The sequence below is a fragment of the Terrapene carolina genome, unplaced genomic scaffold, assembly GCF_002925995.2.
Source record: "Terrapene carolina triunguis isolate 2854851 unplaced genomic scaffold, T_m_triunguis-2.0 Scaffold113, whole genome shotgun sequence".
Taxonomy (NCBI): Eukaryota; Metazoa; Chordata; order Testudines; family Emydidae; genus Terrapene; species Terrapene triunguis.
Window position 1 is genome coordinate 28,158,274 of NW_020664464.1, and position 22,366 is coordinate 28,180,639.

At 40.0% G+C, this 22,366-nt stretch overlaps 1 protein-coding gene across 1 annotated transcript in view; it reads left to right on the top strand.

Annotated features, from left to right (window-relative positions):
* Positions 1 to 22,366, top strand: part of FBN2 (fibrillin 2) — a 250,004-nt gene that overhangs the window by 120,903 nt on the left and 106,735 nt on the right. Inside the window, exons 20-23 of the mRNA XM_024193355.3 lie at positions 7,439 to 7,558; positions 13,765 to 13,902; positions 17,218 to 17,268; positions 17,815 to 17,940. Coding sequence (XP_024049123.1) covers positions 7,439 to 7,558; positions 13,765 to 13,902; positions 17,218 to 17,268; positions 17,815 to 17,940 — 435 coding nt within the window. The remainder of the gene's footprint in view (positions 1 to 7,438; positions 7,559 to 13,764; positions 13,903 to 17,217; positions 17,269 to 17,814; positions 17,941 to 22,366) is intronic.

The window sequence follows — 22,366 nt, forward strand, 5'->3', positions numbered from 1 at the left end:
TCTAAGTTTAAAAGGTGCATTAACTATGATCAGTTTAACCAGCCTGCATCAAATATAAAAATACAAATAGTGAGCAAGTCTGATTTATTTAAACTTATACAGCACAGTGCTTCTGACTATAATTTCTGGTATAACATTTCAGTATAATAGGTACGTGGGGTATACAGAGATTTCACAACTACAGCAAGCAATGACTGATGGGTAAGAGAGGGGAAGCGTGCAGACAAAATTGTAGCCCAATTAGTGGATTGTTATGTAAATTTAAAATGTACCTGTATTCTGCCACTGAAAGAAAAAATATTTGAATGATCATTCATGATTCTTCAAAGTGATAACAGGTCATAGGTAATTTTTTGCTCTGGGTATTCTAATGAATAAACAAAACTCCTGTTTGTTGTTTACCTACAGCAACTTCAAATTTTCATAAGAAAACTTCTGCATTTTCATAAGTAAGCAATATATCACAATAGGGGCTGGCTGTGGTTACAGTATTAGTGCTCCCTTTAGTACCAAGACTATATTGGGCTAGCATTGTTACACCAAAAGGAGCTAGGACAAGCTAGGGTTGTGGTCCATTCACCCCTTTCAGATCAGTCACCAGAGCTGGTTGGCTACTTGAGGGAAGCACACCCTGTTACAGAGAGCAATTGTGATTGAGTGGCTGTACTGCCCATGTGCAGTGAAGTTTTGTGTCTCAGTGAGACGTATTGACACCCATTACTACTTCTGCACTGCCCTCCACAGTAAGCAATCCTTGTTTGGTAGGGCACATTTGACCTTATAGTATTGACTACTGCCGTTACATATGTACTATTTAAAAATTAATATGGTAATTTTTTGATCATCAGTAATGCTATTTATTTGGAATCTAATAAACCCAGAATATTAAAGATATTTCTATCTACTTCTCCACTTGGTGAAACTGACTTGGTACCTCATTCCCCAAAACTTCAGGTTTAATATAAACCTGAACTTTTGGGGAAGTTTTCCTTCTGAACATAATTATTTTAATCCAGACACCCTAAAATATATTTTGTTTACAGCAGGAGCTGAAGTGTCTTGTCAGTTATTGTTAATATGCTTGTGTGCATATTAAATTATACACACATGCTTTATGAATGATCTGTTGTATCCATCTAAAAATCCCGTAGTTAGACGGAAGTTTAGATTTAGCTGATCAGGCAAAAATGATCCAGTAATGGTTTGGCATAAAACTGTCTATGAAACTATAAAATCTATTACACTTTTTCTAACATTGAGTGGCTTAGCAGTTTGAGGAATGAATTCATTTCACTCTTTTTTTTTTTTTTTTCTCCTTCCAAATTCTGTTTTCAAAGGAATGGTAAGCCGTTCAGTTTACTAGCTGTAAAGTTTTGCTCTCAATAGTAACGTTTTACATTACTCAGATGCATGCTGTTCAACAATATAGTTTTAATTAATATAACTTTCAGCAATAACCATAATGAAACATTAAAGCCTGTGTTGTTTTCTATTCATAACCGAGTTGTGAAAACTTTGCAAGTTGTTGTTGGGTTTGTTTGTTTGTTTGTCTTGAGAGTCTGTGAAAGTAGAAATTTTTACAAGCTCTGTGGTTTAGATTGTGTTTCCACAAATGTAAACCAGACGTGCTTTGAAGTTTATTTCAAGGAATGTACAATGGATTGCTTCAATTTTGGTTCTATGACAATATATATATACACCACACTTAAAGAAAAATATTTGTTTAAAAATGATAAATATGTTCACATATGCTTGCTTTGCATTTTAAAAATTAAAGGAATATTATCAACTTAAAGTCACATTTGTCTGAAAATATCTTACTTCTTAGCTGTTAATTGTAGCAATAGTATTATTACAAGAAAGAGGGGAAAACATTATTTCCTGTTTGTTTACTTTGTGCATATGACGCTCATTGGCCTCAGTTCAGCAAAGCACTGAAGATGGTGTTCTGCACATTTAAGTGCCTTGTTGAAAGGGGGCCTTTGTAATTTTCCCCCTGTATGATCATTTAGGCTATCAGTCAGTTTGTTACGCAAACAATTCTATATGTGATTAACTTTCAAAATGAGTGGTCCTGTTGACTTCAGTGGAAGTTAAGCATGTGCTTAAGTGCTTTGCTGAATTGGAGCCAAACTGTGTCAAATGCACAAAGTAAACAAACTGGAAAAAATAGAGATGGGGTGGGTGGGTTTGTGTTTAGAAGATCAGCGTCTTAATCATTTTCCTTTTTGTTTGTGTGGGTCTTCATACAGAAAATTGGGAAAGAAATTTTTTTTAATGGAAAATGTAATTGAAGAATCACAGAAAGCGTCATGGAGATTTAGAGATAGGTGTAGTATTTTTACATCATTTGTAAATGATTACATTGCAAGTTGATGGTATCTCTTTAAACAAAACATTTTAAACTTTTTATGTTTTTAACACTAGATATTTTAAGTGTGTTTGGACTGATGATGATCTATTTGGTTAGCAGAATGTCTCTTTTTTTAAAATGTAGGCACTTAGAGTGTGTGTGTGTGTGTGTATGTGTGTGTATGTGCGCATGCATGCGTGTGTTATATGGGCAGCTGTTTTCAGTTGCTTTGTAACTTTTGCCATACTTTTAAACGTTTGGGCTGAAATGTTCCATGCTGGGTGTCTGCCTCAGGCTGAACCTTTTTGCAAAATTTCAGACAAAACAGTTTAGCTGTTTCTGAGAATTAAGCTAAAGGAAAATGTGGTTTTGCTCATGTTAAAAAATCCTAGTAATCATTTTTGAAAAGCTCTAGCACTTGGGTGGTTTAGTACAGGGACTCAAAATTTGGCAAACAGGTGGCTTTTATGCCAGTACTGTGCCTTTAGCTATGCCTGTGAAAATCTGGACAAATTATAAATGTTAGAAAAATCTCAGTTCACACATTCTCAATACAGATATCTTAGATTTTAGCTCATAAATTCCTGGGATTCTGTCAGTACTGAACATTCCCCAGTCCAGGGTTGAGAGAAGGACTTTCCCTGCAGTTGCAGCTCAGGGCTATTGTGGGCAGGCTAGGTCTTCGTATCTGGACTGACGGCAGAGATCCTATTTCTTTTGTGCTCTCAGTGACATCCTTGCTGTGCCCAGGGAGCATGAAGAAGGAAGATGCCCACTTCTAATACAGAGGGGACAAGAACCAAAACCGAGGGAGGTGGGGAAGGGTAGCAGGAGCAGGGGGAATAGATTGGGACAAGAAGCCTGGGTGTGGGGAATATTAACTGAGAGTAAAAGCTGGAAGAGAGGAGAGGGAAACTGGGATAGGGACCTGAAGTGAAGGGTGGAGACTGGGACTGTCTGGAAAAGGAGACTGAGAACCAGTGGATAAGGAGGAGGGGAGGTAGATCTCATAAAGAAATGGGATGCCATAGTGGCAGAAATGTGACTGGCTTGACAAAGAGATGGGTACAGGGAGCCTGATGCAGCGGGGACAGGACACAGATAGAATGAGAAGGTACAGGAAGGAGATTGGGACTTGGAGCCAGTGAGGATGGGGAATGTGGGTGGTAGGAGTATTTGTGTGCAAGTGGAGGAAAGTGTGAGGAGAGAGAGTTTGGTATAGGATCCAAGATTCCTGAATCTCACTATTGCTCTGCTGTCAGCAAATATCTGTGTAAACCCTCTGGAAGCTTGTGTGATTCCTCACTAGTGCTAGTCCATTTAGAGGATGGCAACCTACTACTGCCATCAGTTACTTCTTTAGCTCAAGTGGCAGAGGTTTATGTGCTAGATCTAAAGCAGGGGAGGGCAAATTATAGCCTGCGGGCCGGATCCGGCCCGTCAGGGCTTTCAATCCGGCTTGTGGGATTGCCAACCCGGTGGCGCAGTGGGGCTAAGGCAGGCTCCCTGCCTACCCTGGCCCCGCGCCACTCCTGGAAGCAGCCGGCACTATGTCCCTATGGCCCCTGGGGGTGGGGTGGGAGGCCAGAGGGCTCTGTGCACTGCCCTTGCCTGCAGGCACCCCCTGCCCTTAGTCCCCAACCCCCTGCCTTGAGCCCCCTCCCGCACTCCTCACCCCCTCCTGCACTCCAAACCCCTGCCCCAGCCCTACATTCATGGACTTGCATACAATTTCCCCACCAAGACGTGGCCCTCGGGCCAAAAAGTTTGCCCACCCCTGATCTAAAGGTTCCAATTTTGCTGATGATCTGTGTGGGTGTCAATATTATTACAGATGAAGGAATTTGTTTTTTCAATTTACTTTTTTAAAAACCTAGGAAGTTGCACACCAAAAATATGTTAAAATAACATTATTAAGGTTGCAAAGTCAGCCACTCAAAGGCTAGGAAATACTAGAATTAAGGTTCTTGTGCAACCTTAATTCATCCCAGTGCAGTGCACATGCCTTATGATATAGTTGCATACTACATATAAGTTGCATACTTTTTTTCAACAAGACCTCTGCCTCTTTCAGTGCACAGTATGGACCTACTCTAGGGATGAATCAGGTTGTGTGGAGAATGAGACTGTTGTCTGTAGGAACCCTGCCTCATTTGTTGCAGAAGTTGGAAAGTGTGTAGTGAATGTGGAAGGCTATTGCAGGAAGAGAAAGGGGGGGTCTCATTGTTAAGGAAGCTGAATGTTTCCCTGAAGAATTGGTTTCTATCCCTGCCTCTGACACAGAGTTCTTGTTTGATGCTAGGCAAGTCACTTAAACCAAACTTCATGATGGCCACTAATTGCGTGTTCCTTGGGTGCCTATCTTCAGACCATTAGTCTGGTTTGCAGAAGTTCTGAACACTTGCAGCTGACATCAGTGGGAGATGTGCTGTGAACATATAAAGTGCTCTATAATGCTAACTACTCTGAAAAATCAGGCCGTAGGCATCTCACATTGAGCACCTACAATAATTAGAAACTTTTAGCTTTGTATGTCTGGGCACATCTACACTTCATTGTAAACTTGAGTCCGTGGGATCTGGGCTTGTGGACTCAGTTTCCACGCCCACGCTTGAGCATCCACAACTTCATTGTAAACCTGAGTTTATAGTTGCTGGACCCTCAGTCTCACAGTCATGCTAACACGTCTGTACTGCACTATGCAGACTTAACTTGGGGCTGTGGCTTGACCTGTGTGCATACTACAAAATGACGAGACTTGGACCCAAGTCTCAGTAGGACTCTGGGTCTGAACCCACCCGCTAGCAGGGTCCTAGGACCCGGTCCCGAGTGCTTGCAGACCTGAGAGACACTGATTTGTGAGTGGACAAAAAAAGGACTTGGGTTCAAACCTGAGTCAGAGTCCAGGTTTAGTGTGCAATGTAGACATGCCCTCTGTGCCTCAGTTTTCCAGCTATAAAAGGAAGGTAATAACACCATCCTTTATCTCACAAGGGCATTGTGAAAGTAAATTCATTAATATTTGTTGAAGCATTGAAATACTCGAGTGCCGAACACCATAGAAAAGCCCATGAGGAAATTAATAATTCACTCTTCAGAGCAGGGTTTGAATAGTGTGCAGTAAATAAGACGCAGGGCTACACACCTGCACAGCAAGGATAAAATAAAATATTGAATAGCTGTTCATCAAGTGGGCGCTATCCATCCTGGTGCACTGAATGAGGCAGGGTTCCTGGGGAACAAAATAGTATGTGATCATATAATTAAAGATTGTAGCACAGTGGACAGTATGCACAACCAGTGTGCACAAATTAACGTTGCACAGAAAACCTTAATTCTGGCATTTCCTAACTTTAGAGTGCTTGTCTATGCAACCTTAATATCTTCTATTGTATTTGTGTGTGTAATATACATATATGCATATGTAATATACTATATTAATAGCGAAAAAGAAGACTGCTCTGTTTCTCCTGGTAGCCCTTTGAAAGGGAGAAGCTACATGTCCTACCATAGTTTAGATACCCTCATCTCCCTGTTTGTTTTCTCAGTTTTAAAGAACGTATAGCCATTGAAAACAAGGTTTGCAGAAGTACATTACATGTAGGTTCTCCAAAGTTAGTTGTATCTTGAGAATCATTTAGCAGGTGGTGAATATTTAAGGTATCTCCAGCATCACTCTGTGATCTGCCTCCACCAAATTCCTTGTTCCTGCTAGTCATATGGGAACAAGAATATTGAATTTATTCTCAAAAGCAGCTGCTCTGTATACTAGCATAAAGCATTGTCACTATTCAAAAACAATTTATATCAAGGGCCAAGTCCTGATCACTTTATTTAGTTGAACAGTCCTATTAATTAAAGAGAGAGTGGGTTTTGTCCCTCAGTACAGTACGTTTTGGGGGGATGGAGAGAGAAATCAGTTTCCTAAAGGTTTCAGATTTCTAGATGTGCTCCATCATTTTATTAACACAGGTGATTCAGTGAACAGTTTAAATTCATTGTTGTTCTTATGACCTCAAAAGCCCATAAAGAGATAAACATGTAGAGAAATGAAGACTTGATATTGCATACTACACCAAATAGAAAATGGAACCTTTTGTACTACTTCTATAAAATAAGTGGAATAGTTTGTTTTCCCTTGAAAATCAGCCATTGATATGTTTCCTGTTTCCAATACTTACCTAGGTCCTTTATTTAATTTTTAATTAATTTGTGTCAGGCTGTTTTAGGTTATGGGCTTGGCATTATTTGTATATCACTATTTAAGAACATAAGCATGCACCCAAACTTTTCATTCGTGACCCATGACAGGAACTATCTGTTAGGATTAGGATGTCTAATTTGATTTAGGATCCAAATCTAAAACAAAATTGGTGAATTGCAAAAAGATATAATTGGTGGTTGTTAGGAAGAATATGCTGGTAGTTTTTTTTTTTTTATTTAAAAAGTAATTTCATTTTTTTAAAAAGGCTAATGCTGACAGCAGGAGTCTTATTCTTACATGTGGACGGGCTTAAAAAAAAACCATGTGGGTGAAAGTGAGAAGGAGAGTAGCTGGAGTGGAATACTATTTAGAGTATTACAGTTTCAGTCTTCTTTCTTGAGCACTTTCCAGGACTATGGAATTGCAGCCAGCATTGTAATACTTTGTTTCTGACAAGGTTTTCTTAATTCTTCCAAAGCGTCATGGAGCCTAGATGACAGAAACAATAAGGCCTTTGTTTGTGCACAGTGTGTTGTGGCTGGGAATGCATTGCTTTCCATGGAAAAAGGATTTTGATTTCTCACAGGACAATTATAAATTATTCTGGAAAATGTTTTAGTCCAAGTTCTTGGAAGTTTCTGGCCTTTCTAAGAAAGCGACATTTAATTAACACGTACAAAATATGCAAATACTTCTTTACACATGCACATACATACACAGTGCTTGCCCCAGCATACTGTGTACCTCATCTAAAAAAAAATAAAAAAGCCAAATTTACCAGACATTCTGGCATATCGTGGTTCATGGCTTCATTTATACAGCATAATATTTTCCAGAAATGCATGGCTGTCCTAACGGTACCTTTTCCTTCTGGATTATAGATATAAATGAATGTGAAATCAGCCCGTGTGTCAACGGCGCCTGCAGGAACAATCTTGGTTCTTTCAATTGTGAGTGTTCACCTGGCAGTAAACTGGATTCTACTGGATTGATTTGCATTGGTGAGTGTATAGATGTGGTGTTTGTTTGGTTTGATTTTTTTTATTGTTATTAACACAAAGGGAATTGATCACATTGATTAAAGAAACTGAGAAATAAACAAGAGAGTCCTGGTAATTTGTACTTGGTAGTAGACTAGCATATCTGACTGTGAGGCATTTTGGACTTGCTTTCTGAATAATATTGATCAAATCCAGACAAGTTTGCCTGTTTCCATCGGAGCAGAGGATACAAACGTAACAATTTCATTGATACTATTCCACCTACACAGGTACAGGCTACTATGGGTCCATGCATTTTATGATTGGTGAGAACCAATGGGGAGGTTTATTGACAGATATTGTTATTGGTTCTCTCCAAGTGGGCTAGATGTCAGTTTAACCAAAGGGTGGTTAGTCTGTTGCTTATACAGCCATAATTAAATGTTGTTGGCCTCCCCAATTACTGCACTGTCTCACACTTTCCTTTTTTGGGGAAGGATATTAAGTAGGACATGTCCAGACAGTTCTGGATTCATCTGGAACACTCTTCCTGGATCTTTGTCTGTCTGGTAACAGGTATTGCAATGGTTTGGGGATAAAATATGTATCATATTTATATCCTTGATTGATGATCTCCAGGCAATGGAAAAAAAGTCAAGTGTCATTGATTTTGTTAGATCTAGCAATACCCTTTGAGATGGTTGACCACAAGGAGTCATTCACACAGCTGCAGAATCTGGCTTTGGGGACATTCACCAATGGCTCTGTTACTACCTTTCTGAAAGGTCTGAAAGCATGGTGTTTGGCTGACCCTCATCCACCTTAAGTGCCCACAAGCTTCCATTTTGTCACCCCACTTGTGCAATATTTATTTGAGGCCAGTAGAGGATCTTGTGAGAGGAATTGGGCTGGAGTCCCAGTGGTGTTAGGATGACACAAAGCTCTAAGTCTCCAATTTGTTTGATCCTGATATTGCAGTTTCCTTGCCTTTCCAGTGCTTAGTTGAGAGAGGAACCTGGATGAGAAGGATTTGTCAGACACTCAGTCCAGAAAAGACAGAGATGATACTGGTTAGCAGGGAGAAGGAATTTAAGGAATTGAGAAGAGTTTATGATTGTTCATCTGATGGGTTGGTGTGTCCATCTCTTACCAAAAAGGTTTGCAATCTAAGGTTATTTTTGGACCCTGGACTTCTTAGATTCCCAGGTAGCAGAAGTGGCTTATGCATTTTTTTTTTTTTTTGGCGCATCTGTGGTTAGCTAAGAGGTTGTGTTCTTTCCTTCATGTGAACCTCACCACACTCATCCATGCGCTTTGTCTGATTATTTTTTAAGCTTTTTCATGTTTCCAGATGCAACACTGATGTGAAATAATTAAGGACCAATGCTTATATTGGTTTGGACCTTACTACATAAGTAGTCCTGTTGATTTGTTTAGTATTATTTGGATAGTGAAGTCTACTTAGCTTCAGTAATTGTGGCGGAAACTGGCCCTAAAGTGAATGAAAGACATTAATGTTTGGAAAATGAAAACAGACAAACATTGGAAGGAGTAGCCAGATATGGTTTAAACAATATATACATACATTCAATACATTAATAACTTAACTTGAAAGAGAGCATAATGGACCCAATCATGAAGTCCTCAAACAGGTAAAACTTCCACTGACTTTGATCTGGGTTCTGTCTGTATCAGGATTTAGAGCATTTATGTAATGATTAGCGTATTTATGTAGGAGCAAAAGTGGTTTGGAGGCAAAGCAAAATTGACAAGTACGGATTTACAAAATTAGGGCCTAATCCTATCATTTTTAGCCAGGCAAAATTGCCATTGGCTTCAGTGGTGTTGCAAGAAAGGCAATTTGTCCTTGGTTATTCCTATGTAAGGATTAAAGGACATAGCTCTTTTATTCTGGAAAAAAAACTTGATAAACACTTTTGTCAAATATAAATAGGCTTGAAAGGATTGGATTTTTGTCGGTAGATATCTGTAAACATCAATTTCACTGTACACACTCAAACCACTGAAAAAATATTTCCTTTGATGATGATCGAAATTTACAGACAGGCAAAATAAGAAAACTGCTGCCTGAGAACTTATTGGAGTTTGATTTTAATATACTTTGTATATTTTTGACAGCTGCTGTTGCCAATTTGTGTATTAATCATTGTAACACTTTAACTTTTTGAATCCCAGCATCTGTCATTAAATAATTGTCTGACCCGCACACCTATGAAATTTCCTGCAAATATGGACATTGACAAAAACAAAAAATGCTTAAAAATCAATATTATCTGTCAAAAATTTTTAAAAAGGAATAAAATAAAATTCTGCCAAACCTAAATATATGCAGTTTAAAAAACCAATAGGCTAATGAAACAACTTTTTCCCTTGACCTCGTCCCTACAATGAAAGGCCTGGGTCCTGAATGTACCAATACTCTCTTGCCCCACTGTTCTTTGCTGTGTGCCCGTCAGCTTTGACACTGTAATGCTACAAATGGAGAGGAGTGTGTGCTGATAAGCTAATGTATAGCAGAAATGCTTCTCTGATATGACAGTAATGTGAAAGTGTATTGATATAGTGAAAAAGAGAATCTAATGAGACTAAAATAAGTAGACAAATGCAGATATATCAGCATGATACTGATCTCACACCAATTTTACTCTGGTGCTACCCCTGATTTATGCTGATATCAGAGATCAGAATCAGTCCTTATGACATGAGTGATCTGAGGGTTTTTTCTTTTTTTCTTTCCCTAATGGTTAAGGATAAGATGATGTCACAGAAGTCATGGATTCTGTGACTTTCAGAGCCCTCTGTGATATTTTCCGCCCAGGGCGACGGGGCTGGAGCTGTCAGCCCAAGGGCCAGAGCTCCCAGCCACTACAGGCGTCAGGGGCACCCAAAGTCGTCAGCTGCCACAGGCAGTGGGGGCCCCAGAGCTCTGAGCCCCGGGGCTGTAGCAGAGGCCCTGGGGCTGTCAGATGCCACGGCGGTGGGTGCTGGACCCCCTGCCTCCCGCACCAGGGCTTGGGCTCTCATGCCCCCACTCAGGGCTCAGGCTTCAGTTGTCCCCCTTGTCAGGACCGGCCGCCTGATTATATTTAGTAAAAGTCAGACAGGTCACGGGCTTCCGTGAATTTTTGTTGATTGCCCGTGACCTAGCCATGACTTTTGCTAAAAATAACCATGAGAAAATTTTAACCTTACTAATGATGATAGAAGTTATTTAAAATGTAATTGTAGCACACCACATGGCATTTAAGTGAAAGTGTATAACAGTTGTGTTGGAATAATGCTAACAATATTGTACCGAAGCTAATTTTATTGTTTTAGTGCACCACTCCCAATGTAGGCCAGACTGTAGCACTGTTGCTGAATTTCACTATCACCCTAGAATGGATGGGTCCGGTTTATCTGTTTTGTGGAGAGGACTTTGGTCTCTAAAGGATGGCAGTTCTGCAGCTATCATAAACACTGTTTTAGAAAGCTGCTTTTAGCCACTGGTTCATTTTACTTTCACATTAACAGTATTCCCAAATGAATGTATCCAGGGAGGACAATTCTGTTAATGAAGTTGTAGTCAATCACCTACTGAGAAAGGAGAGTAGATTTTTTTTTTTTTTTTTTTTTTTAAGATGGTGTACTTGGCTGGTGGTATAAATGCTACATTGCCATTTTGGGAAATATACACACAATAGGAATACTGTCATTTGTTCTCTTTGAAATAACTTTCTATGCACTTCTGAGTTATGGTTTGTGAAATTCTGACACCATTCAACCGTAGTGCACAAAGCAGTAGGCTGCCATCTGCCTGTAGCCTGGATACTTTTTTTTATTTCAAGTTAGAATCAAAGAGATGCGAGTGGCAGAAAGAATGCTTTGATGCTGGGTAATAAATAACTTTCTCACCAGAGGAAAAAGTCACAGTGACTACCCTTTGTAAATTTTGTCTCTGCAAGAGAGATTGTGTAAAATAAAGGAAATTAACTCATAGGCTGAAATAAGATAAGCCTAGCAGGTTTTGGCTGGAAGATCCAGATGTAGCTGATATGAGGGAAATCACCTGTTAGCTGTATAGTTTAAATCATTTTGAATATAGCAGTTTCTCAGATATACCACCAGAACAGTATTTGCTGGAGGAGTTTTGCCTACAGTGGACAAAGGGATGCAAAATGCTTCTGATAAAATAAAAATTATAAATAAATAAATAGGTATATCTCTATCTCCTAGAACTGGAAGGGACCTTGAAAGGTCATTGAGTCCAGCCCCCTGCCTTCACTAGCAGGACCACATACTGATTTTGCGCCAGATCCCTAAGTGGCCCCCTCAAGGATTGAACTCACAACCCTGGGTTTAGCAGGCCAATGCTCAAACCACTGAGCTATCCCTCCCCCCAATAGTGCTATTAAAACCAAATCTACACAAAATGACTCTGAGGCAATCTCTTCTACACCTTTTAAAGGGCATGGCCTCCAGCTATTAATAGGCATGACAGGGCGAAGGACCCTGACTCCATCTTCCCCCTCTGGGGTGTCTAGGCATCATTGGCAGCTCTAACAATACTGCACAACTTTGTGTTCTGGGAGCACAACAAACAGTGGGTGAAATCCTGGTCCTATTGAAGTCAATGGCAAAATCCCCATTGACTTCAGTAGGGCAGGATTTACTTTGATTTTACATGGATATAGGAGACATCAGAATCTGGTCTATAACATTTTATTTATGCCTACTGTGACGGGTTGGATCACAGAAACCCTGTTGGGAGCTGCCACCTGATGTACCAAGACTACCCCTGCTCCTGTTTTCCCTGCCAGCTCAGGACTCCAGCACCCTGTCTTGCTGAGCCAGACACTCCCATCTGCTCCAACACAGACCCAGGGTCTGAATTACTTGCCCCAAAGCTGCAAGTTTACCTGAAAACAGCTCACAGAAGTGTGCTTGTCTATAGCACTCAGATGCCCAACTCCCAATGGGGTCTAAACCCAAATAAATCCGTTTTACCCTGTATAAAGTTTATACAGAGTAAACTCATAGATTGTTCACCCTCTATAACACTGATAGAGAGATATGCACAGTTGCTTGCTCCTCTAGGTATTAATACATACTCTGAGTTAATTACTAAGTAGAAAGTGATTTTATTAAATACAGAAAGTAGGATTTAAGTGGTTCCAAGTAGTAACAGACAGAACAAAGTAAGTCACCAAGCAAAGTAAAATAAAATGCACAAATCTATGTCTAATTAAACTGAATACAGATAATCTCACCCTCAGAGATGCTTCAGTAAGTTTTTTCTCAGACTGGACACCTTCCAGGCCTGGGCACAATTCTTTCCCCTGGTACAGCTCTTGTTCCAGCTCAGGTGATAGCTAGGGGATTCTTCATGATGGCTCCTCTCCCCACTTGTTCTCTTCCACCCCCTTATATATCTTTTGCATAAGGCGGGAACCCTTTGTCCCTCTGGGTTTCCACCCCCCCTCACTGGAAAAGCACCCAGGTTAAAGATGGATTCCAGGTCAGGTGACATGATCACATGTCACTGCAAGACTTCATTACCCACTTGCCAGCACACACATATACAGGAAGACTAACAGGTAAACACAGCCATCTGCAGACAATGGTCCTGGTTAATGGGAGTCATCAAGATTCCAAACCACTATTAATGGCCCACACTTTGCATAATTACAATAGGCCCTCAGAGTTATATTTCATATTTCTAGTTTTAGATACAAGAGTGGTACATTTATACAAATAGGATGATCACACTCAGTAGATTATAAGCTTTGTAATGATACCTTACAAGAGACCTTTTGCATGAAGCATATTCCAGTTACATTATATTCACTTATTATCATATTTTTATAAAACTATTCCAGTTACATTATATTCACTTCTTATTATGTTTTTATAAAACCATATAGACTGCACAACGTCACACCTACCCTTTTGAATATTTAAATCATATTTGTGCTAAGAAAAATAATCTTATGACATAAGTTAACATGCTCTAACCATAGATATATTAAAGATGTATATTGGAGTATAGCACCCACTATATTCATAAATATATGTATTTCTGAGGGTGTAGAGATAAATAAAAATGCAGCTTAGTTCAAGAAATTGAATAACTCTTCCTTTTTGATAAATGTTCTTTGCCTTAAACAGATTTGAAAATAAACTCTTTTTTTGGTTGACAGCTCCCATTCTTTTCTAATCCACTGCAGATAGTCTGAAAGGAACGTGCTGGCTGAACATCCAAGACAGTCGCTGTGAAGTAAACATTAATGGTGCTACACTGAAATCAGAATGTTGTGCTACTTTAGGAGCTGCTTGGGGCAGCCCTTGCGAGCGATGTGAATTAGGTATGGTTCTAGGCTGTAATGTCTTCCAGCTTTCAGGGGGAAGGATAGATGTATCACTGGGTAAAATAATTGTGCCTCAATTGAATAATCTTTCTTATCAGAGTATTTTTCAGTGGAAGAATAATAAAATGAGAACAGTTGGTTAATGTAACTTTTAACCCTCACTGTGTGAAGCCTTTGTAACCATGAAGTCCACCCGTAAATTACATTTTTAATTGATTTCTACAGGGATGAGTTTTCATTCTCCCCATAGCGTGTCTATGTGTGTGGGCAAGGGTAAGGATAGCAAAGAAGAGAAATATCTAGTGAAAAATCTGTATGCTTTTGGAAAAGTCCAAAAACGCATTTAAAAACAAGCAACCTTTGTACTGACACTACTGCTGCTTTATGCAGGGTTGTTTTAGCCATCTTGGTCCCGGGATATTAGAGAGATGAGGTATGTAAGGTAATATCCTTTTTTGGACCAACTTCTGTTGGTCAGAGAGAGACACTTTCCAGCTTATATAGAGCTCTTCTTCAGATCTGGGAAACTAACTCAGAGTTAAATACAAGGTGGAACATATTGTTTCGCATAAGTAGTTAACCATTCAAGGTGAAGTGGCCTGCTAATATCCCTCCAGTCATGGGGAGGAGGGAGGCTGCTGCGGGGGGGGGGGGGGGTTGTTAGTGGGTTATAGATTGTTATAATAAGCCATAAATCAAGTGTCTCTATTCAGTCTCTGATTTCACTTTGTGAAGTGTTCACCCACGGCTGATATGGTGTTTTTGCCTTTTAGCATTTTTCTGTGAGAGTTCATTTGAGAATATACTGAGTGGTTTTTGCCTTGGTTCCCTTGTTTGTATATCTTGGGAAACATGTATAAGGTTCTTGGGGTGGGTTCTTGGGGGATGAGTTTGTAGAGTTTCTCTTGAAGTTGTTTGGGGAAGGATTTAATGATATCCTTAAATTCCTGGTTAAATTGTGGTGTGGGATCGTCTCTGAATTCTTTATAGTAGGTGGTGTCAGAGAGTAGTCCATTAGCCTTGTTAATGTAGTCATCATGGTTGAGGAACCCTGGGACACTCACCATATCTGGCCACAGCACTCTTATGGAAGGAATATTGGGACTCAGAAACCATCTTAAAACCACTCAACAGACAAAGGGCCAGTTTCCTCCAGGACACAACTGACTTTCTCCACAAACTCCACAACATTAACAACCTCCCTCAGAACACCATCCTTGCCACCATGAATGTCACCTCCCTCCCTGCACCAACATTCCTCACAATGGTGGACTCGCTGGCTGCCTCAAATATTTACACAACAATGGACAATTCTCAGATATCCACTGCTCACACATCGCCAAACTCATCCTCACCCAGAACAATTTTACATTCAACAAAAAATACTTTTGGCTAAACCATGGGAACAGCCATGGGTACTCGGATGGCTCTGCAATATGCCAACCTCTTTATGTGCCACCTTGAGGAAGAATTTTTGGACAAATGCACCATGAAACTACTGATATCCTTGAGATGCATCAATGATATTTTCATCCTCTGGACAGACGACCTAAACTTCCTCGGAGATTTCCACCACAACTTAAACAGCCACTACCTGTTCATTGAACTCTCTCTGGAACACTTCCACAGTAGCATCAACTTCCTGGACACAACAATCAGCTTCAACAATGGAACTTTACAGACAACTACATACAAGAAACCCACAGATCACCCCACCTAACTTCACAGATCCAGTAACCACCCCATACACACCACAACATCTGTTTATCTAAATCCAGGTATTCAGATACCACAGAATATGCTCCGAGGAGAAAGTCAGGGATATACACCTTAACACACTCCAAACCACCTTCACCAAGGACACTCCACCAGAGAAGTAGATTGCATCATGGAGCAGGCCACCCAAATATCTGAGGGGACCTGCTTCAATACAGAAATAAAACCCTCTCTGACCACGCACCCTAGTTGTCACTTACTACCCCACACTGGAATCCATATGTATTACAAACAACTACATCCCATACTTAATGGGGACCCCATCCTGAAATAAATCTTTCCTGAGCCCCCTCTTTTGGCCTTGAAATAACCCCCCAACCTTTCCAAGCTCATCATCAAAAGCAAGCTCCCCATAGACCAGGACACACCAACTCAAAGCGGTACCAGACCCTGACAGAACAACAAATGCAAAACTGGTAGACATATCTCCACTGCTACAATGATCAACACCTCCCTTGACACACCTCTCAAGCTCGATGGGTACTACACATGCCTATCACAACATGTAGTGTACCTGATTCAGTGCACAAAATGCCCCAATAACAACTATGTGGGTGAAACCAGACAACCATTGTGCTGTTGAATAAAGTCACACAGGAAAATAAGACAAAAACACCATATCAGCTGTGGGTGCACACTTTTCACAAAGCGATCACTATATATCTGACCTCTCAGTGTGTATCCTCAAAGGATACCTGCACAGCACTTTCAAAAAAACAAACCTGGGAGCTGCAGCTCATAACTTTGCTAGACACTAAAAATTATGGATTGAATAGAGAGACTGGATTTATGGCTTATTACAGTAATCTGTAACTCATTAACATCCCCCCGCCAGTTGCCTTCCCTGCCCCACAACCTTTCCCCCTTATGACTGGAAGGGTGTTCATGGGCTACTTCACCTTGAATGGTCCCTTGAAATATGTGTCAACGACTTATGCTAAACAATCTGTTCCACCTTGTATTTAGCTGTGAGACTCTGGATATGTCTAGACTGCAGTTAGACACCAGCGACTGGCTCATGCTAGCTGACTCAGGCTCACAGGGCTCAAGCTAAGGGGCTGCTTCATTGCAGTGTAGATGTTCAAGGTCAGGCTGCAGCCCAAGCTCTCGGACCTTTCCACCTTACAGGGCTCTATAGCTCACCCACCTTGTTTCTCTACTATTGCTGCTTGTAAAATAGCATAATTTCTAAATCACAGAGCTTAATATCCTCTGGGACTGGAGACTGAAAGCAGGAATATTGTCTGAGCTCCCGATGTGTGAAAAAGGAAGGATCACAGCAGTTGCTCTAAGGAGTTGGACAAATAGGAAAGAGACAGAATTAATTTATATGCCCTTGCGTCATTGAGCTAGTCATGCCACCCGCTACTGAGACAACATCAGGGCATTTCTGCTCTTGCTTTTTAAATGGGCCCTTAATACTAAGAATATGCCACTGTATAAATTTGAGGGGGGGAGGTCACAACATTTCTGATTATGATTAACTATTATAGTCGTATAATTCTGAAAATAATTGTTCCTTTTTTTTATTTCCAGATGCAGCTTGCCCAAGAGGATTTGCCAGAGTTAAGGGAGTTACCTGTGAAGGTAAAGTAATTCTTTCTTACTCAGGAGTAGCACACTTTTTTTTTTTTTTAACTGGATAAAGAGGATTCATTACATTATATCCTTGTTTTTGGAGAAGTTAATCAAATTGACATTTGGTGGTTGTCATCACAGGCAATGGTGACTGTTGAAAAGTGTTGCCCTACCCTAAGGTATTTGAGGAGCTAAAGGAAATCAAGGAAATCTTTGTTCTGATGGTACAGAGCAGATTGAAACTTGAGCACCCTCGGGTTTCCCCCTAAATAAGTGGAGAAACTGTTGCTTTATCCACCGTCAGTGCAGGAGACCTTTCCACAAAAAAGGAAATGTGGCTGGGGTGTGTTTATACCATGGTGATTCATAGATGTTGGAACAACCCCTAGGAGGCAGTTGGCAGCCAGATGTAAGAAAGAACAGTCTTCAGATCCTAATATTGTATAACTGAAAATATTTTGATTGCTGTGACATAACTTTAAATCCTCAATAAGGCTGTAGCTACCTTAATAAATTAAGAACTTCAACTTCTTTTTGTGCTTCATTTCATATCAGATGTAAATGAGTGTGATGTTTTCCCGGGTGTTTGTCCCAATGGACGTTGTGTTAACAGCAGAGGATCATTTCACTGTGAGTGTCCAGAAGGCCTGACGCTGGATGGAACAGGTCGAGTGTGTTTAGGTAAGAGCATGGTCACCTCTCACTGTTCCTTAGCTCTATGACTGACTTCTCATGTTCTTTGCACAGTTTAAAATAGTCCTATAGTTTCTGGAATGCATCATTCCTTGAGCGGAGTTTTAAACTTGAGCTAGCTGGCCTGTCATAGGGTATGGGTTGAAGCTTGAGTACTGCTGATGCTCATGCTAGTAATGCAGTTGGGATGCAGCAGCTCTGTGCTGCTAATCCAAACACTCTGTGCTGCTCAAGTGTTATTTTGCAGCATATCGAGCTAGGCTTATCTGAAAGGAAATGGCTTGTCTTTATTGCAGTGTTAGATCAAGTTTTTAGATTTCAGCATTTAGTCAACAGAAGAAACTGACACTGTGACACAGAAAAGAAGACCTTTAGGTATCAAAAAATGTAAATCTCTGTGCTTTAAAAAAAATTAACCAGTTGAAGTTGTATTATTCATTGCTTCTGTTAACCCCTTCATTCTTGAATTGGTTGCAATGATGAGCAAAGCATGTCACACATGTGGCTCATGGGGGCTAAGGGACTCAGGTTCAAGCATAGTAATTACAGAGAAAACAGCACATTGTTCTTCCTTGTGGCTCAGAAAGAAATACTAAGTTTAATACATAATGCAGTTATTATAGTAATGTGATTTTCCTGATCAATGAGTCAGTGGTAACATTATATTTTTATAGTTTTCTAATGGCCAAATCTTGAACCTGTTAGCAAATCCTATGGAATAGGACTTTGTCCCCTAGAATTGCAAAAGTGATGGGGCATGTAATTTTTATCTCCGATCTAGAAGTAGGGCATGGCACACCCTTGCAGAAAGGCCGTAGCCTATGCTTCTGGATTAGGGGAAGAGCAGTGGACCTGATCTGTCCCTGCCTCATATGCAATGTGACACAGACAGAGCCACACTGTTTTAGGCCATCTGGACCTTCTGGAAGATTATCAGTTTCTGTCTGGAAATTCTAGCTGGTTCAGAAAGGATCATTCTTCTTGTAGCGGAATGTGTTATCAGTGCTCCGTAATCTGCACTGCCTGGCTGTCTGTTTCCAGGTGGAGTGTAAGGAAATGATGTGATCTATAAAGTCCTAAATGTCTTGGGACCTGCCTACCTGAGAGAGACTGCCTCTCTTTCCAGGCCATATTGCCATAGTTGTGATCAGTAAAAGCCTTTGATCTTGATTCTCCCCATTGTAAAAGATAGGGTCTGCTTGCAAAGCATTCTCTTTAAAGGACCCTTTCCTTTGGAATGCTCTGTCCCCCAAGGTCTGAAATAGTCTGCATATGTTGACATTCTTGGCATGCTGTGAAGCCCATCTGTTTTCAGGATGTTGATGAAGGGCTGAGAAGAGGCAGTTGAATCTGGGATTTGCTTGGTGGTGGTTTTAGTCTGTGCTGGTCATGTGAAAGATGCGATCTAATGATGTAAGAGACTGGGTGTGAGGAAGAAGTACTTCTGCCTTGGTTAATTTTTACATTATATCTCCTGTATTATTATTGTTTTTAAATGTCCGTCCAGGGTGCACAGAGCTTTCAATGTGCTCCATTTGGTGTGGAGTTTATATAGGACTGATATCTAAATAAATAAATAAATATAAAAACTCTTTAGAACTCTACCATATGGGTACAGGCCCCATTCCCTATCTCATCATGGTGAGTTGTGGAGACTCACTGCAGCAATTCCAAACGAGGGGAGTTCCCGGACACAAGGGTCTCTGTAGCTTTTGTATCCTTGCATAAGCTAATGTCTTTTAAGCAACTTTTGGTCCTGATTGCATACATATGCCTCAGTGCTTAGATACTAATGTAATGGGTGCTGTATTAAAAACAGAGATAGTATCAGGAGTTGGATGCAAGATATGAAGTTGTTCCAGTAGAAATGAGAATATTTTTCAATGGATAGAAAAGGAACATTTTTTTCCATTAGAGAACCTGCATTTTACATAACTGAGAAGCTATAAAACCTGCATTCATATGCCCCAAACTCTTATATAGTATTAAATAAGACTTTTACCTTGCAATTTAAATGGACGTTTATTGGCAAAAGCTTGGCAAAATACAGTAATGGACTTAGGTGATTTGTGATTAAGTATATGTTTAAATTAAAAGTCTGAAACTTTTTCATACAACACTCTTCACCTCTATCCAACAGCTGTGAGCTTCACACTGCTGCTTGCAAGTTCCCTGTTTGGAAATGGTACGGGACCAGTGGACGCAGATGGGGAAACTGGCAGCCAAAGAACTGTGCACTTTGAATAGATTCTGGAGTTTATATGGTTTTAGTGGAGTTAGTGTGGTTCTGGTGGCTGAAGTATGAAGAGCAACATTTTGACTATTTTCTAAGAGAGGAAAATTATTTTTTAAACTGAGCATTTTGTAGAAACCAGCTGATTTGCCTTTTTGGATTTTTGGCTCTGAGTGAAAAATGCATTTAGTTAAAAATTGAAATCAGGTTTCTGGCAGGTACCAGGTAAAATAATTTAAAATTAACTCTCTTATTTCAATTTTTAGAAAGTCTCAGCATGGATGACTGTGGCTCTCTAAGAGATTGTCAAAGTGATATGCTCCAACAGTTTTAAATTGTCCTAGTTTTTCAGCTACTTTCAAACTTGTGAGCTTATAATGCTTTTTGGAGGGCTCTAGTGTTTTATTGCTATAGCCATTACATTTGCACTTTCTGTACATTTCTCCTAGGAAACTCACATTCAGTTTGGAAGTAAGACAACCAGAATGTTGTTATAGCAGCTCAAAACATATTGAATACATTTAAAAATGTAATATCCAAAGAGAGAGAGAGAATTAGAAACAACATCCCATTTGGGAGTGGAGGTGGGGACTTAATTACGAGGAAAAATTCCACCTGTCAGTTCTAGGAAACAACAAAATAAACCTGTGCTGGGCAAGTCAATGGACTCAGGCAAGAGAAGTTTTCCTTAAAATTATTCCAGTGTGGTACATTAGGGGTACTGACTTGCCTTAGAGGATGTGGACTGTTGATGAGGGTATAACAAGCCGGCTTACAGCTACTGTTACCAGGTTTAGGGGGGTTTTCTTCATAGAACTATATTTCCTCTGATATAGTGAACTTGAGAGAATATATATTTCATATGTATGCTTACTCTTAGTTTTATATTTGTTTTCTTAGCTCCACAGCCACTCTTGCCATTTATATAGGTTCCTGCTGGGTAGCTGAGCTCTTTTGAAAATCTGGCCCTTAAAGCTTGATTTTATACAGGACATGTGTAGAGTGTTACACGTATAATAAGCTCAAGGACAGGGAGGAGAGTGCAGCATTAATGGGAGCACTAATGCTCAGCTGCTTTGTCACTCCTGCACAGAAGCAGGTGTAAGACTAGAGAGAAAAGTGCGCTGCTAATCTTCTCATTAACTTGATGAGCATCACACTAGGTGTTCTCTGACATGCCCAAGCCCTATACCCAATCCATGTTTATCACAGTAAGAGGTCAGCAGCAAAAGCTCTTGAGACTTATTTTCAGTCATTTTAGATGACTCTGCCTAGTGTTTAACCACACCTCCACCTATGTGTTCACTCAGACTTGACAGTGCAACCCACCTTGCATTCCCTACTCTGCATCACACCTGGATTTGTAGGATCAAGGCCTTCATATTTTCCTTTGCTTTAAGAGCAGTTGCCATGCTTCAAGGAATTCCCCTCCACCCCCTGTTAAAGATTCAAGTTGAGCATGATAGTAATCCTGTTCATTCTATGTTTCCTATAGTTCTATTTATGCTATTAATTAGCAGCAGCTGATGTGAATCAGTAATTTGCTTTTCAGGGGGAGTAGGGGAGCTGAAGATAATGTAGAACAGGGGTCAGCAACCTTTCAGAAGTGGTGTACCGAGTCTTCATTTATTCACTCTAATTTAAGGTTTCGCATGCCAATAATACATTTTAACGTTTTTAGAAGATCTCTTTCTATAAATCTATAATATATAACTAAACTATTGTTATATGTAAAGTAAATAAGGTTTTTAAAATGTTTAAGAAGCTTCATTTAAAATTAAATTAAAATGCAGAGCGCCCTGGTCCGGTGGCAGTGTGAGTGCCGCTGAAAATCAGCTCGCGTGCTGCCTTCGGCACGCGTGCCATAGGTTGCCTACCCCTGATGTAGAGGATGTAAGGGTGAGGAATTGCTGGAGGGGGATTCAAACTTTTGCATTTCCTGATTTGTTGGTAGTAGTTTATAGTGAATTATGTGTTGCACTTTAGTAATCAATTCTCGGCATTAATTCTGTTATATTTTTAAGTTATTTCACTTACAGCATGGGGCTTGGTGCTCTTTTTTTTTAGTAGCATGTGTATATAAAAATCAGAGCTTTGATAAGAACTCAGATATGCATATAGTGAATGTTAATGTAGCAAAGAAAAAGGAAATGACTCAAAATCCAATCTAGCCAATATGTT